We start from the raw sequence: 17,726 nt of genomic DNA, 5'->3' as shown, positions 1-17,726 counted from the left end.
TATTATGCTCTGAGTCATTTAAACTTAGTTAAACTTTAACGTTGTCTAAAGCGTTTGTTAGCAGCAGAAGCAAACAGTTGTAGGCCTATTTGCCAGATTATTTCATATCTTCATACTTTCAAATATAATGTTTTAAATATATATTGGGACATGCTAAACCATAGCAATCTTAATTTACTTTAAGTTTATTCTGCTCTGAGTCATTTAAACTTAGTTAAACTTTAACGTTGTCTAAAGCGTTTCTACTCTTTGGCAAGTTGTCAACTGGAAGCCATGCTCCAATGAGCTACTGGGTAATCAAATTCCGTTTTAAGAGCAAATCGTTTCTGTATGCCATTCCTAACCCTATATGGACAGCATTATGTTGTAAATGTATGAATAAGAGGCCAGAAGAAGTGGTTTGTATTCTAAATCCAGCATTATAAAGTGGTCTATATTTGCTTACCGGCGGACGAAGAAGACGTGTGTGTTGGGCCTTGTTAAAACGTCTGTTATTCATTTCCGTTAGAATGCTGGGGAAAGGGGATTGGTAATGCGGTGGGGAAAAATCTAATATAGTGAAACACAATTGGATACCGTCCAAATAATATTTAAAAGGCATTGAAGATAAATTGAATTACAGTGTGTGCCCTTTCTGTCGCATACAAATATTGTACTTCCCCAGATATTGCCATGAAAAATTGTCATGGTACTGCAAGCCAATTGCGAAGATCGAACGTAATTTGAACAATTCAAAAGTTACTTACTTTATAATCTTTTCACTGCGAATTCCCTTTTCTCACCTGTCACGGGGGTACTGGGCGAGAGGTATAGCTGGTAAGACTGAAACATTTCAAAGGTCTAATAATAATAATAATAATAATTAATATGCATTAAAATTCCGCAAATAATAATCTTTCTTTTGGTGCCTATACCCTAGTTATATTTCAAATTTCTGATGCGCTCTGCTGGACCATCCTAAAAACGAATAGACTCATGTGGCTACGAGCTCAGAGTCTCTTCTTTATGCGTCTGATTGACAGCAGGGAAAACGGGATGATTTTATTAGGTGAGTATCCTTACAAGTATGCAATAATGAAATAAAACGCAACGTTTAAGTCCCATTGTTCTATGACCGGGAACAATTCCATGGTGTTATGTCAACGTTGAAATGTAATAAACAGGCGTTTGAGTTGTACATTTTAAATAATTGTTAATCGGGCGCGAAGCTGTCCCCTTTGTCTGCCATCCTTTGGTCTCGTCCAAACTTGGCTTAGATTTTTGCTCCCTTTCTATGGGATCTGCATCATTCTGTCGGCAGTGAAGGCTTGCCCGTCTCCATCAGTTTACGCTGTCAATGGCTTGCTGGACGTACTCCCTTTGAATGCCAGGGCTTTTTACATTTTTGTACTAAGAAACCCGCGCAATGATGGATATTTTATGGATTCTATGGATACTGCTACCCTCTGTGTGGACCGTAGAAGGTAAGATATAACGTTTGTGTTCGAAAAGAATTCGTGAGCTCTGACCATGTGAATGGGGGTTTACAGCATTTCTTTTCGGATCGTTAACAGTTGAGAGTTGCAGTTTGGTTCCGGAGGACGGTGTCGCGAAATCAGTATTCTTTTCGGTGCGCGTTTTTGCCGATCCATGTTTTGTGTCGAGGTCGGTTTATTGCAAATGACCATCGCTTTCTTGTAGACTGTACCACAGACGTACACGTAGAACACCACGCGTCCCACTCAAAAAAATAAATTTGTAAATGTATCAAAGAGAGGTATCATTCGTTCTTTCTGAAATTTGTTTAAGTTCTTATTATATTTTAATCACCAACGTGTGAGCTGTCAAGAATCAGGTGTGCATCGCTCTAATGTGACGCTGAAGTTACTATTTGGCCATGCGGCTTATTGTACTTATTCTTTTCATTTTGTACATTTCTGTTATGACAAAATGTATATTACATTCTTATGTTCAACTAATTTATGCAACTCCGAAAATTCAAAATTAAGTGGTCATGGCGCCTTGCACAATGAATAATGAATAACAAGCGCCGACAGCATTGTAGCTATTCTTTTCCATTTTCGATAAAGCATTTCATCTTTATGCTGTAAAAAAAAAACTAATACGGGCACATTTTACGCGTTGGTGCCCGGCGTTCGAAACGCCCAGCATTGTACTCCAAACAAATAATTTTACTGACATTTTATCTTCACCCACGCATAAACTTGTTTTGTCTCCAGTAGTTTATTTATTTTTTGTGTTCTATTCGTCTAATCTTCCAAAAAGAAAATACAATAATGCTCGTCGGGAGATCTGCGGTGGAAACGGCGTCCCGGCGGTGATTTTCTGCGCTGTGCCGTACGCCTTGCTTACCCTGCTAATATCGCTGATCTGTGTCGGAACATCTCTGCTTGCGACTCACAGTTCTCTTCTCCCCCAATGGTGCCGTAGGCTTGCTCACACAAATGGACCCCCCCCCCCCCAACACACACACACACGCACACGCATACACCACCAGCTCAGCATTTCACCTCCCAACACACACCTAGAAATGTCTAGACACCGCTCGGCAACGTCAAAACATTTCATTTAAACAGCATTTCAGCGAGTTTGAAGTTTTAGTACATTAAATAGGCTTATTAACGCAGCATTTTATTTATTTATTTATTTATTTCTTTATTTACTTACTTACTTGGAGGGGATTGACTAGTACATGCCAAGTTCAACTGTTTCATTTGATGGACGAGACCCTATTGTGTAAGTGGGAAAAGAACACGCGTCCATTTCAAGAAAATGTACCCGCATAACCCAACAGGTATGCTTATTGAATTAAAATCTCGGAAGCATTGAATTCCAAGCTAGTTTTATTCGTACGAATACATTTAATCGTTTCATATTAGGATCCGTATATTTTAGCCTAAAGGTCAAAGGCCTTTTTTGCGCCATACAGATCATATTGGAAACATTCTTTCATATGTATATATTTACATTACATATATTACACGTCATATTTAACATGTTATGTTATGAATATAACAGCTATCCATATATTTATTAGTGTAAGTATATTCAATCTGTCAAACTAGTTGGGGTTAGTGGTGTCATTTTTGCATTTCAGCAATATGAAAAGTGTGCTGCTGAAATCTTCCAAAATAAACGACCAGTTTATAATGCCATTAATGTATGATTTTTTTAAAAAAACCGATGTGAACATATGCAGCTCTTTAAAATCAAAGTCCATGAAGGGGTCTCCCTCGTGCGCAGTGGACTTTGAGAAGGTCTTTGAAGCCCTCGCACGTGGAAGTGAGATCCGGTGACTGTGACGTGGCAGTGGCGTGGATCTCGCGTCCCGATCTGAGGCTGGCGTAGGGACAGCACAGCTTTGAGAACTCTTACTCCATCTCGAGTCTGGAATAATGCTGTATGAAAGCCCGTTCCAGCCTAGCTGCGACTTCGGCTGAACTGCCGATGATCTGGGACATTTTGGAGGCGAACACGGCTGCCTGGCGATGTTTCTCTGGAGCTGTGCGAGGTATTGCAGCTAAACGCTGGACTGTATGGGTTTAAACGGCTCCTACTGGAGTGTGTGTCAGACCCACCCCCTATTTCACCGGCCTTGCCATCGCATTGGTGGAGGAGACGAGGGGATAAAGTGTCTGAAGTCATTGGTTTTCACAGTTTAGAATTTAGATGAGAATTTGAAGAAACATTCTGTGAATAATTTATAAAATGCACGCACACACACACACACACACACACACACACACACACACACACACACACATACACACACATGCTCACATATGCACAAAAACAATTCAGGCGCTGCTCATTGGCGAATAATTCTTTATTGAATATCAATTATGATAATTGAAATATGGAAGAGTACAAGGATGATGCAAGTTTAATGATTTCGATTTGGATCCTTTTAAAATGAGTTTTTATCCGTAGATTGTTTCTGTGTGCATCTCATTTTTATCAGGTAAATTAGTAACAAAACTGTTCAATGAAGTTGTCAGAGTCATTGTATGAATTCTGGACTGATTCGAGACAAGGAATTATACCGTGGTTTGCTAACAGGGCTTTTTGTGTTTAGGTTTTTCAGAGCGCATTCATCAGTCTGTCGTGGGGATTTATTTTCCAATGTACGTTAATAAACTCAAGATGGTGGACAGTGGATTACTGTCGGGTTTCATGACTGCGCCTGCAACAGAACTGTGCTGTATAATATAAGGCAGGGATACTCAGTCTTTCTCAGAAAGGGCTGGTCTGGGTGTTGGCTTTTGTTCCAACTAAGCACTCACACACCTGATTCTACTAATCAACTATTCAAGTCTTTGCTAAGGACTGTAATTAGTACGGTTGATTAGTAGAATCAGGTGTGTAACTGCATGGTTGGTCAGTAGAGTCAGGTGTGTAACTGCATGGTTGATCAGTAGAATCAGGTGTGTAACTGCATGGTTGATCAGTAGAGTCAGGTGTGTAACTGCATGGTTGATCAGTAGAGTCAGGTGTGTAACTGCATGGTTGATCAGTAGAGTCAGGTGTGTAACTGCCTGGTTGATCAGTAGAGTCAGGTGTGTTACTGCATGGTTGGTCAGTAGAGTCAGGTGTGTAACTGCATGGTTGATCAGTAGAGTCAGGTGTGTTACTGCATGGTTGGTCAGTAGAGTCAGGTGTGTAACTGCATGGTTGATCAGTAGAGTCAGGTGTGTAACTGCATGGTTGATCAGTAGAGTCAGGTGTGTAACTGCATGGTTGATCAGTAGAGTCAGGTGTGTAACTGCATGGTTGATTAGTAGAGTCAGGTGTGTAACTGCATGGTTGATCAGTAGAGTCAGGTGTGTAACTGCATGGTTGATCAGTAGAGTCAGGTGTGTAACTGCTTGGTCAGTAGAGTCAGGTGTGTAACTGCATGGTTGATCAGTAGAGTCAGGTGTGTAACTGCATGGTTGATCAGTAGAGTCAGGTGTGTAACTGCATGGTTGATCAGTAGAGTCAGGTGTGTAACTGCATGGTTGATCAGTAGAGTCAGGTGTGTAACTGCATGGTTGATCAGTAGAGTCAGGTGTGTAACTGCATGGTTGATTAGTAGAGTCAGGTGTGTAACTGCATGGTTGATCAGTAGAGTCAGGTGTGTAACTGCATGGTTGATTAGTAGAGTCAGGTGTGTAACTGCATGGTTGATTAGTAGAGTCAGGTGTGTAACTGCATGGTTGATCAGTAGAGTCAGGTGTGTAACTGCATGGTTGATCAGTAGAGTCAGGTGTGTAACTGCATGGTTGATCAGTAGAGTCAGGTGTGTAACTGCATGGTTGATCAGTAGAGTCAGGTGTGTAACTGCATGGTTGATCAGTAGAGTCAGGTGTGTAACTGCATGGTTGATTAGTAGAGTCAGGTGTGTAACTGCATGGTTGATTAGTAGAGTCAGGTGTGTAACTGCATGGTTGATTAGTAGAGTCAGGTGTGTAACTGCATGGTTGATTAGTAGAGTCAGGTGTGTAACTGCATGGTTGATTAGTAGAGTCAGGTGTGTAACTGCATGGTTGATCAGTAGAGTCAGGTGTGTAACTGCATGGTTGATCAGTAGAGTCAGGTGTGTAACTGCATGGTTGATCAGTAGAGTCAGGTGTGTAACTGCATGGTTGGTCAGTAGAGTCAGGTGTGTAACTGCCTGGTTGATCAGTAGAGTCAGGTGTGTAACTGCATGGTTGATCAGTAGAGTCAGGTGTGTAACTGCATGGTTGATCAGTAGAGTCAGGTGTGTAACTGCATGGTTGATCAGTAGAGTCAGGTGTGTAACTGCTTGGTTGAGCAGTAGAGTCAGGTGTGTAACTGCATGGTTGATCAGTAGAGTCAGGTGTGTAACTGCATGGTTGATTAGTAGAGTCAGGTGTGTAACTGCATGGTTGATCAGTAGAATCAGGTGTGTAACTGCATGGTTGATCAGTAGAGTCAGGTGTGTAACTGCATGGTTGATTAGTAGAGTCAGGTGTGTAACTGCATGGTTGATCAGTAGAGTCAGGTGTGTAACTGCATGGTTGATCAGTAGAGTCAGGTGTGTAACTGCATGGTTGATCAGTAGAGTCAGGTGTGTAACTGCATGGTTGATCAGTAGAGTCAGGTGTGTAACTGCCTGGTTGATTAGTAGAGTCAGGTGTGTAACTGCATGGTTGGTCAGTAGAGTCAGGTGTGTAACTGCATGGTTGATCAGTAGAGTCAGGTGTGTAACTGCATGGTTGATCAGTAGAGTCAGGTGTGTAACTGCATGGTTGATCAGTAGAGTCAGGTGTGTAACTGCATGGTTGATCAGTAGAGTCAGGTGTGTAACTGCATGGTTGATCAGTAGAGTCAGGTGTGTAACTGCATGGTTGATCAGTAGAGTCAGGTGTGTAACTGCATGGTTGATCAGTAGAGTCAGGTGTGTAACTGCATGGTTGATCAGTAGAGTCAGGTGTGTAACTGCATGGTTGATTAGTAGAGTCAGGTGTGTAACTGCATGGTTGATCAGTAGAGTCAGGTGTGTAACTGCATGGTTGATCAGTAGAGTCAGGTGTGTAACTGCATGGTTGATCAGTAGAGTCAGGTGTGTAACTGCATGGTTGATCAGTAGAGTCAGGTGTGTAACTGCATGGTTGATCAGTAGAGTCAGGTGTGTAACTGCATGGTTGGCACGAAAGCCTGCAACCCACACCAGCCCTTTCTGGATAAGACCGAGGACTCCTGATATAAGGCGTGGTGGTAACTGTTAGAGATTTGAATGCGTTCTCTATGCTTCACAATACTATACAATACAAATCCCATACAAATGTATTCCACCCATTCCACAGCATTGTGTATTTGCTCTTATTTTATCCCAGTGCTGTAAGCGACAGGTTAGTCTTTCTCATCTGTTGTAAAAAGACTGTGCTGAACTGAATTTGAAACGGTTGGCAGCAGGTTAAGAATGTGTGGTTGATGAAGGTAGAGGAGGGTGCAACTGTCACTTTGCGGTCAACTGTCACTTTGCTGTTAACTGTCACTTTGAGGGAGCCTTTCTCTCAGACAGTCTGGGCGATTGGGCCAACATTGAGGGTGGCTTTCTAACCTCCAACAGGTTGATGGATGGATGGATGGATGGATGGATGGATGGATGAATTAATTAATTTGGAATGTAACTTCCACTGGCAATGCAAAATTTTGTCGACTTAACTTATTTGATTAGTGTGCATAACTCAGTAACATTGTTAATTTAATAGTTTATACATTATATTCTTGAGGAAAACAAAGGTTTTATTATTTCTTTTTAAATTGTAACCTGTTGAGTGTTAATTGAACCCTAATACATATGCTTCCTGCTTTGACTCATTTACATTACATGACACATTATTTAGCTGGCCCTTTAATCCCATGCGATTTACAGTTGATTAGACTAAACATATACACTCCATGAGAGTTAAATGAAGTCTGAACAACTACTGAAAACGCTCTGCATAATACTGTAAATTCTGTCTGGAGGTTTTGGGAGAAACTGGGTTGGTTTCATCTCATGTTCTGAGAGGGTACATGCTACTAGAGTAGACCCCAGTTGCCTGGATTCTATATTTAACATTAACATTTAAAGGAGTACACGCTCCGAGAAAAGGGTTCTGTGTTCCAAAGAGGAGACCTTTTTAGATCTTTGTGGAACCCTCTGAGTGCGAAAACTCCCAGACAAAGAACCATTTTGCCTGACAAAGAACCCTTTAACGAGACGGGGTTCTTGCACGGAATCACAGGGGCTCCTGTTGGAACCTTTTGTTTCAGAGTGTACAGACTCTTTGGTTTCATAAGCAGCAGAATTCATCATCCGCCTCCACACCTCCGTCTCCAGGTGTGTTCCTCAGGTGGGACGTAGGTGTGAGGAGCTCCTGACTGTGGGAAGACACAGCCGGGCGCGTGGGAGTGCAGAACGTGGGGTGGGGGGGGGGGGGGGGGGTGGGGGGGATGGAAAGGTATCCGCACACCAAATCTGGCACCCAACGCATAGCACCACATTTTCTATAGAGAGCCTTGTTGGTGCGTGAAGTTCGCAGGTTACGTTTGACGGTTCTGTATTTGCATAACGTGATCTGCCCATGCAAATCAACTGCGTCCAGCACAGCTCGCATTGGCTCACCAAACTAGGATCAAACTTTCAAACTAGGTGTTGCAGGTAAAATATGAATCAAGATTCAGCAACTGTATTGCTTATTTCTCGCCACAGATGCTTTCAGAAACATATTTTAGTGGACTGTTTAGGATGAATAAGAAAAGTTTAAAACTGTCCGCCATATAGTTCTGTTTTGCCAAAACAAACAAACGCACTGTTGTCCAATCAGGTGCTGACAGTGTTCTGTGGTTGATTACGTCCCTCCTCATATTGATTGCATGGAGCCGTCTATCAGACAGAACCCACCTACAGTACCGCCCATTATACAGACAACTTGGGGGAACATTGCATCACCATGTGCGGTCAGCGGATTTGGTGTGTAAGATAAGATTTTTGTGTTAAAACATTGTTACAAGACCATTATAAATCCCTTCCTATCATTGAAAAAGGTTGACTCATCCTCTGCCTGTGTTTATAGTCCTTAAATTCGGGTTTCAAAATATGCAGTTGACCGGCCACCACTCTGTAGCAAAACTATACAATAATTCAAGCTCATTGGTTGAAAATTGGTTCCAATTGCCACAGCGAATGGCGTTTCAATGTCAGCATGTTTACAGAGAAGGGGGAGGGATAAACAGTGTTGTGGTTTGAAGGTGTTTTTGCTGCTATTCCTCTCTTGACCGTTAGAAGTATTACCTATTGTACCTTTAAGTCCTCCCAGCTGTATGATCTCTGCGTTGTCGCGAACACAAACTGTGGTGTGACACAAACCTGCTGGATTTGTGTGTCAGCGTGAAGCTGAACTTGCCTTCGAGAAACAGGGAGTCATTTGCGATGCCGAAAACGCCAAACTGCGTGGAAGAGGAGCAGACTGCTCTTTTTGTTTCTTCAGATGCTTTGCATTAGCTTTTGTTTTGCTAAATTAAAACAAATATGAACCATTTGCATATTACGCTTCTTCTGCTTGTTGTCAAACGTATCATTCTTGTCATCTTTGGACATTTTCCCTCTGACATGCTGGTGATCTAGACAACACGCTTATTTAAACAGCCATTCAGTCTTAATTTCCATAAGTTCCAATTACATTACACACACACAGACACACTCACTCACGCATACAAACGCGCACACACACACATTCTCACACACACACACACACACACACCCTTGCATTTGGTCACAGAGTGTTTCAATGATTAACTGATGGTGAGTGTTTCTTCTGTATAGTAATGCTAACACCGTGTCCTCTCACTGTATAGACATCATGTTCATTTGTGGATGTTGTTAATTTATCGTTTGGTTCTGGTCTCATTCTTGCCTGACTTCTTGGTTTTAAAGGAAAGCCTCATCTGTGCATCAGGGTGGTATTGCTCATTTAGAAAAGAGGTGTGTACCTGCATGCATAGTGACTCATACTGCATGTACAGATGTGCGTATTATCCAGCTGAGACCCAACAGGGAGAAAAAAAAAAAGTTCAAGTATTTCTTTTTTGTTTTTGTTTAGTTATTATTCCTGTGTCTTGAATGACAAAAACATGCTGCGGTGAGAACATGCAGTGACTGTCCCTCGCAGTGTTTGTTCAACACGGTGGAACAGGCTGCAGCTCATGGTTCCGCCGTCATTTAAAAAAATAAATACAGCCTCCCGTTTCGTGTTTGCAGCGCGGGCCCGATTGTTGTGCGGCTGCGTCCGATTCTCAGGCGATTTATTGCGTTTGCCTTGCTTTGTTTAAGCCGAGGCGAGGGAAAGCGTGTCCCCGCTGTGAGTGTCGTCTGCTCTCAGAGTGCTCCGACCACGTTAGAAATATCCCCACTGCTTATTCGCATTGCTGAGCTGCAGTGGCGCTGAGGGTTCCTCCCGCCTGCGTTCTGAACCTAATGATGTAGTGCACGAGGAGGAAGCTGCCTGGAGCGCTGGGCAGTCGCACAGCGTCTGTCTGTTTATTTTTATATCTGAAAATGGGGACTTATGCGTATGAATGGAGACTGCAGTCCGGATTCACATGCAGAGAGCACCTTGGAGAGTTGGGTCTGTCTGGCTGTTTTAGGTGAAGGTAAAAGATAATGTTTAGTGGGGCTCAGGAGGTAAGCGCTGTCGCCTGGCAGTCGGAAGGGTTGCCGGTTCGATTCCCGCCCTGTGTGTGTCCGTGTGTCTCCTAACCCCCAATTGCTCCCGACAAGCCTTCCATGGCAGCCTATTGCCATTGGTGTGTGTGTGTGTGTGTGTGTGTGTGTGTGTGTGTGAATAAGAGGTATTCATTGTAAAGCACTTTGGATAAAGGTGGACCATTTACCATGATTGAACATTCTTGTAATCACAGCATACACCTTAATACTTTTGCGTCTTTATTTGAATAAAAATGTCTGTTTGAATTATGATTAAAAAAAAGGTTTATACATTTTGTATGATTATGCTACGTTCAGTTTTGCCACGTGTTAAAAAGTTCATCCAGGTGTAATAAATAAAGTCTTCTGAAATCCTAATAAGGGAGCTGTCGGTCAGGAGCCAGTGGGGGGGTGCCTTGCTCTTTAAGCGGTGTTAAGTTCATCTGCAGTGACGGAAACACGCTGGAATCACATTTAATCACATTCCCGCCTCCCCCTATCCTGGAAAAGCCAGCTCTCTCCAGACCTCAGCCTCCAGCCAATGAGCACAGAGGGCACACCGCAGGATGGAAGCGCTCTTGTCTCCAGGGCTCTGATTGGTCAGGGCTTCGGAGCGCACACAGAACACCTTCTTAATGGTGTCCTGTCCTGTGTGAGTGACAGGAGTGTCTCCATGGAGACATGGAGCTTCACCGTTCCGTGCTCTGACTTGGCTGAAGTCCTGGAACTGTCAGAAGATAACACAGGAACACGAGATGGTGGCTGCGGAAGTTAATCATTAATCTGTTGGTTTGTTTTTGTAACTGATTGAGTACGAGCAGGTGGCCTACAGTGTCAGTGCTGTGTAGTCTGTCTGGCTTCCAAGTGGTTTGAACTAGAACTGCTTATGTTTCCACCTCTGTCCACCGTAGAAAATAAAAAGGTTGTTTCTCTGCGGAGATAACTAAATCCAAAATCTACACCCATTCATCACCCTTGACCCTTAAAACAATAAATCAAGTTAAGGCAGAAAAAAAAATATATATATAAAATTCAGCTGAGAAAATGTAAAAATGCATGTCCCAGTGTGAATATTCTGGGAATTTTTAAAATCTTTTTTATGAAAGAGTAGAAAAGCTTAGCGGGAGTGAGTAGAAACAAATGTGCGCAAAATTAGGCCTGGGACATAAAGAACATATCCATTTCAAGCGTGGCTGGTGTTAAATATCACCACAAAGGAGTCCTGTCCAACACTGCGGGAAACTGTGGGAATACCAGGGTATTTTGATCTTTTCTAAAAACGGCAGAGAGGAGGGGGTGGCTGGAATACGGTACTGTATATCTCTGTGCCTGTATAACACATATGTATGCATGTCTGTGCTTGAACTATTAATGTGTTATTGAGCTGATGCTTTTATCCAACGCGACTTACAGTTGTTTAGACTAAGCAGGGGACAATCTCCCCCCCATGAGCAATGCGGGGGTTAAGGGTCTTGCTCAAGGGCCCAACAGCTGTGGGGATGTTATCATGGCTACACCGGGACTTGAACCACCAACCTTCCGAGTTCTGGCCTTAGCTACTTGGCTACTGGCTGCCTCATATGTGTACTAGCTGTGCGTGTTCATAAAACTATATCACGTTTTGTTCGAGTCCAAAGAATTTTGGATCCCAAAGATGTTACAGTCCACCTGGGCTGAGTTATGGCTAATACCTGTATTTAATCCACTGAACCTGTAAGAGCCCTGGCAGCCAGACTTGAAAGAAAGCCTAATATTTCTGTTCAGGTTTTTGGAACAGAACAGGGATTATTATCTACACTCTACACACTCAGTAGGTTTTTAGAAATATTGATTTGGTGAGAATATTTTTTTTTTGTAGGGGTTGGGGAGGGGGCTGATCATGTATCACGCAGGAATATTATTTGAGCAGGTTCCAATCTTTCTTTCTGGTAGCAGAGGATTGGACGAAGTCAGGTATAATAAACAGCCACTAATTTAATATTCTCAAAGGTCCGTGCTGCCTGGAACCTTACACGTTCTGCCCGTGTCTCTGCTAAACGGGCTTTATGGAAAATGTGATATTCCTGCGGCCGGTGGTCACGGATATAAACAGGCTAAAGTGATTATATTTGACGTAGGTTGTGTGTTTGAAGAGGTAATTGAATGAGTGGCTTTAGAAACGGAGCGGGGTTATTGAATTGAAGGACGCACACCCGGTAGAGTGGTGGTCACAGGCTAGCAGATCTTCATTAATTGGCACCACACCACGGTGTTTTTTTTTTCTTTCGTTTTTTTTTTTTTGTTGAGCGCGAATAGAAAATGAATAAGGGCGGGATTCTCTCAAAGGCACGTTGTCTCTTAAAGGGGAACATGCGATTCAAGTCAATCAAACTGGAACGTGCCTTCCCGAATGAATCTGGTGCCGTATCACAGTGAAAGAAAAGGGATTTGAACAAGCCCGGTTCTTTCCCTCTTTTTCCCTTTTCTCCTGTTCTTGCCCCCTAGTCTCACCCGTCGGGCGAGGCTATAGGAAAAGAGAAAGAAAAGGAAGTAAAGACGGCGTAATCGAGCTCGTGAATTAGGCAAACGCTCGCTCCTTCAAACGTCAGTTCAAAGCCACATCAGTTACAGACACGTGGCGGATGGGGAGAGGTCGATTGACTGGTCGATCATTTATACGTCAGGCCTTTCCGGAAAAAATACTTCCGCAAAAGGAATGCGCTGATGCTTTCTTGCTCAAATTAAAGATTGGGAGTTCCGAACTTCTATTTCTAACTCATACAAGGAACATTTAAGGGGTCGTAATGTCCTTAAAGATGGCGGACCTCGATCGATTTCAGGTGAGGAGCGAGGAAGGGAAGAAAAAGCGATTGGAATGAGCCCTCAGTTTCCCCAGCCGTACTGTGATTAACTTTTTTGTGTATCAGTATTTTTAGTTTGGCTAGGTAAGCAGTGTTTGGCTAGTTAAGGGGTTTGGTCATATTTTAGCGTTTTGTTTGTTTGTTTGTTTAAAAGTTTTTAATAAATTTTTTTATTTTATTTCAAATTGGCCCTGGTCCTTATCTTTGTTGTACAGGTAGCAGTTGAAATTGTACTTCCCTCTAGGGTCTTTCAGCGCACTTATCCCTGGTTATGGGTATGCACTTTGTTGTACGTCGCTCTGGATAAGAGCGTCTGCCAAATGCCATTAATGTAATGTAATGTAATGTACTGAGAAACTCTGGTGGAAGTTGGATCTTCTCGCCAGCAGAGAAGTTCTAACTCATAAATATTTGTTGTTATCACGCGGTTGACTCCCTGAATTGCGCCTGAGTTGTCGGCAAGTGGTGAACTCACCTGCCTTTTCATGAGAGTCTGTTTGGGTGGCACATTTCTCGCTTGCTCAACACCGCTCGGTGTTTACATCGCAAGCACAGTAATTTCTCTCACACCGTTTGGAAAATAGATTTCTGCTACTTCTTAATGGCATTCAGCCATCCTGGAGATTTAACAAAAGTAAACAAGTTCACTAATTAAGCAATAAATAAATAAAAATGATACCAACAAACGCTATTTTGGAAAGCAGTATCTCCACCAAAAATACTAAAACATTAAAATAGATCAGGCTCATGTTCATTATCTTTATTCGTTTGGTTGCACTGTACATTTCATATCAATAAAGCCATTTGTCATGACAAATAGTTTTGATTTAACCCTTAGAAATGTCTTATTTGGTTGAATATGAATATGAATACGCTTAAAAGCGGCTAAATGTGTGAATGTGGGGAATGTGTCTGCGTTCTCCATCTTTAGGAGAGGCTGATACACAGATGCATCCAGAGGAATTCTCCTCCTCACTCAGAGTGGAGATACTCCTACGTGTCTGAGATCTTTGTCAGATGGAGTGAGAAGACATTCCAGTGGATTATTAAATCTGATATGCGAGTTACACTACAGACGGGCCGAGAGTCTGGCGGAAAATGCCCACAGGAATTTCAAAATTATTTCACTGCATTTTACATTTAAGGAAATTATTTTCTGTCTCACTCCTCGCTTATCAGAACTCGGAGCTCCGAGTCTCTCTCTCTCTCTCTCTCTCTCTCTCTCTCTCTCTCTCTCTCACGCACACATACGCGCACACACACACACAGCCTGTCAGACTGAACTGAACAGGATGAGGCGGAAGGGTCAGAGGGAAAAACACAGACATATACTTGCACACACACACCCACACACAGTGCAGAGGCCCTGTCGCCCACGGGGAAATTAAGATTTGTGTCAACCGGTGGTGTTGATGTGCTGCGGTGGGGGTGTAGGGTTTTAGGAAAGGAGAGGGTTTTATTGGATTAATGAAGATATAAAGCGAAAGTGGTTGCACGTGTAGAACTGAAACCACAACCTTGTAAATTCCCAAAACTGAGGGCACAGATTGGTAAACCAAACGTACGGATTTCAGTGTTTTTTTTCTTTTTTCTGTAAGATACTCCTCTCCCTGCTGTTTTTGCATACACCCTAGCACTGCACACACACTGCACACACACACACACACACACACTGCATACACTCCTGTGCACTGCACACACACTGCTCTCCATGCTGTTTCTGCACAAACCCCTGTGCTGCACACATACTGCACACACTCCTGCGCACTGCACACACACTGCACACACACACACTGCACACACTCATGTGCTGCTGATTCAGGGTGACACTCTTTCACCAGCTGCTGTTCTTATCCTGAAAAACACTCACTGGCCTATTCCTCTTTCTGTTTGCGTCCTCTTGAGATCACCATTTTGTTTGTGTTTCTGACACTGCGAGTGAATTAATACTAGGTTTCCCTCCATCTTGAACCTTGGCTGAGGACAGTTTTGACGCATTAGTCAGGCCCGTATCCGTCCTGTGAGCTGTTACATCACCCCGTTTTGAGCGTGAAGCAGATTTATTTTTCATATGTGCGGTTCTGTTTGGTGTTTCGGACGCCGATCGGCTGTGTGGAGGCAGCGCGCTGCGGCACTGTGAGAGGTTAATGCGGGTCAAGCGCTGTCTGCGGTCCTGGTGTCTGCGCTCCTCAGGTGTGCAGTCAGGTGAGGACGCCCGGCCCGAGGCTGTCCTGGGCCGTGTCTGCTCGTGTGCACTGGACTGAGCAGTCATGGGGCTGTGGTGAAGCACAGGGAGACGTGTGTGTGTGTGTGTGTGTGTGCGTGTGTGTGCATACAGTATGTGTGAGTCTGCAGGACTGTGGGTGTATGCAGTGGGGTGGGGTTGCCGTGGGAATGCATCCTTAGGAGCGGAATGATGGGAGATCAGCTTCCCCCCTGGGTTTGTATCTAATGTCCTCATATGGTTGGGGGGGGAAAAAAAGCAAAGTCACCTACTTGTAGAATGGAGGGCTTGATTTCTGTTATTATCACTAATAGTGGCTAAGGTACATGACTTGGACCTTGAAGGTTGGTGATTCAAGCCCCAGTGTGGCCACAATAAGATCCGCACAGCTGTTGGGCCCTTGAGCAAGGCCCTTAACCTTGCATTGCTCCAGAGGGGATTGCCCCCTGCTTAGTCTAATCAACTGGTTAAAATTATCTAATGTAATTCTCAGGGTTAATTTGGGGGGAAATTTTGATCATGGAAAACTCTAGAAACGCTTTCTGGTCTCCCTATTGGCTGGTGCATCTCTCCAGCATTTTCAAATCACTGGCAGTGCTCAGATATACACCCAATGTTTATTTTTGTCAAGTATACACCCCTACACCAATCAGTAATCATAAGTTTCAAACTACAGGGTAGAGCTTGCAATAGAAAAGAGTTATTTTCTGCAGGAAGCAAATAAACAGAAAATCTAAATTAACACCAAATGCAGGATCTTGAGTTAAGGCTAAAATATATTTTATTCAGATAGCCTGAAATCGATGAAAAATATTACTGAGGGTTAAAATATTGCTCAAGAATATTACCGGGGTCACTGCAAAAATAAAGTCAGCATGCCAATTGATACATACACAAAAACAACCTGGCTCAACGTTAGACAAAAAGTACAAACAATTTCGACACAAATTGGACACGCATTGAGCCTATTTGGAAGCACCATTGATGGCTCCATCTCATGGAACGCTGACAAAACTTTTTTTTTTTTTTTTTTTAATGAAATGTTTTTTGTTTTTCCCCCCACTGGCAGTCCCAATAACCTTGCAGACTGCTAACTCTGCCTCTCCTCCTGCCTGTAACTAGGCAACCACGAGGGAGGGAGGGAGGGAGGGAGGGAGGGAGGGAGTCTGGTGAGGTTATGTGACAGAGACAGGACCTGCTCCGTGAGAGGGAAAGAAACACAACCTCAGCCTGCGGTGGACGCCTCGGTGCCAGAAACCTGCAGAGATCGGGGCTGGGGCGTGAGGGCGATGCACGGCCAATCACGCGCCGCTCCCAAACCCCGTTCCTGGGGCCCTGGTCTACGCCGGGTTTTTTTTTTTTTGTTCCAGCCACTACTGCCTGCCCATTGTGTAGCAACAAGCTTAATTGTTCTTAATTAGACTTTGTTTTCACGTCTATTGTGATAACGTACCCCTTTTTGTGTCAGAGATGGCTAAGCAGGTCATGAATAAATGTGCCGTATTAATATCCCACAAGTTTTAGTCGCAGTCAGGTTAGCGAAAGCTTTCATTGAATGTGCCTATATGGAAAATGATTCCCGAAGAAGTCAGTAGGTCCTGACAACGTGGTCCCTGACACAAAACCCATTTGTGGAAAATGAGGACTTCATAGACTCCACACATAGCCTAGTGGCAAACATCCCAGCATGCATTGTGTTAATGAGTTGATATAAAAACAGTTAAAGAGCGTTAGCACATGTTTAATAACAACCATAATTAATCAAGAGGAAAAAACAGCTAATGCAGGGGGCCATGGTAGTCAGAGAACCACCTGCTTTTGGCATTTACAAATGCTTTACTGAACGTGGAGGTAATGTTCAGTCCTTAAAGGCCCACTGGTAATGTTCAGTCCTTAAAGGCCCACTGGTAATGTTCAGTCCTTAAAGGCCCACAGGTAATGTTCAGTCCTTAAAGGCCCACACACACACACATATTTTTTCACGTGTTTTTAAGCTTTTCACATCGTCCTGAAGCTTTCGATTTATGTTTGAGTAAAACAATAGCAGTTTTGGTAGTCTAACTGCTATTTCCCGGAACGGTTTGTAAAACTATTTCCCGCATGACATGACGTATGTTTTTGCATACTTATCGGATGACGTTGCTGAATTTTAACGCGGAGAGCTGACCGCAGGAGGGGGGGTGAGGGACTTTTCAGAAAAGCCTACATCCCTGCTCTTTGCGAATGTTTTGCAGGCGTTTTAGAGACTGAGACCAAGCAGACAACACCGATGTGTGTGGGCCTTTAATGAGAGGAGAAAAAAACCCATCTCAGAGAACAGTAACTTGTGAATATGCTACCCAGGGAGACGGATTAAAACACTGGAAAGCAGTCTTAAAAGACAAAGACGAATAAAAAGCCGCAGTTAAGGGCTGCACAGAAGGTGTTTGTTTGCACGTAATTGCATTACCCCACTGTACAGGGAATT

The 17,726-nt window shown here is 43.3% G+C and overlaps 1 protein-coding gene across 1 annotated transcript in view; it reads left to right on the top strand.

Annotated features, from left to right (window-relative positions):
- The first annotated feature begins 1,365 nt into the window (after positions 1-1,365).
- The window catches only part of LOC133139309 (ephrin type-B receptor 2-like), a 146,996-nt gene continuing 130,635 nt past the window's right edge, over positions 1,366-17,726 (top strand). Inside the window, exon 1 of the mRNA XM_061258758.1 lies at positions 1,366-1,463. Within this exon, the coding sequence (XP_061114742.1) occupies positions 1,406-1,463 (58 nt within the window). The 5' untranslated portion in view covers positions 1,366-1,405. The remainder of the gene's footprint in view (positions 1,464-17,726) is intronic.

Source organism: Conger conger, chromosome 10 (assembly GCF_963514075.1).
Source record: "Conger conger chromosome 10, fConCon1.1, whole genome shotgun sequence".
NCBI classification, from domain to species: Eukaryota; Metazoa; Chordata; class Actinopteri; order Anguilliformes; family Congridae; genus Conger; species Conger conger.
Note: the sequence above shows the minus strand (reverse complement) of the source record. Positions and strands in the feature narration are given on the sequence as shown.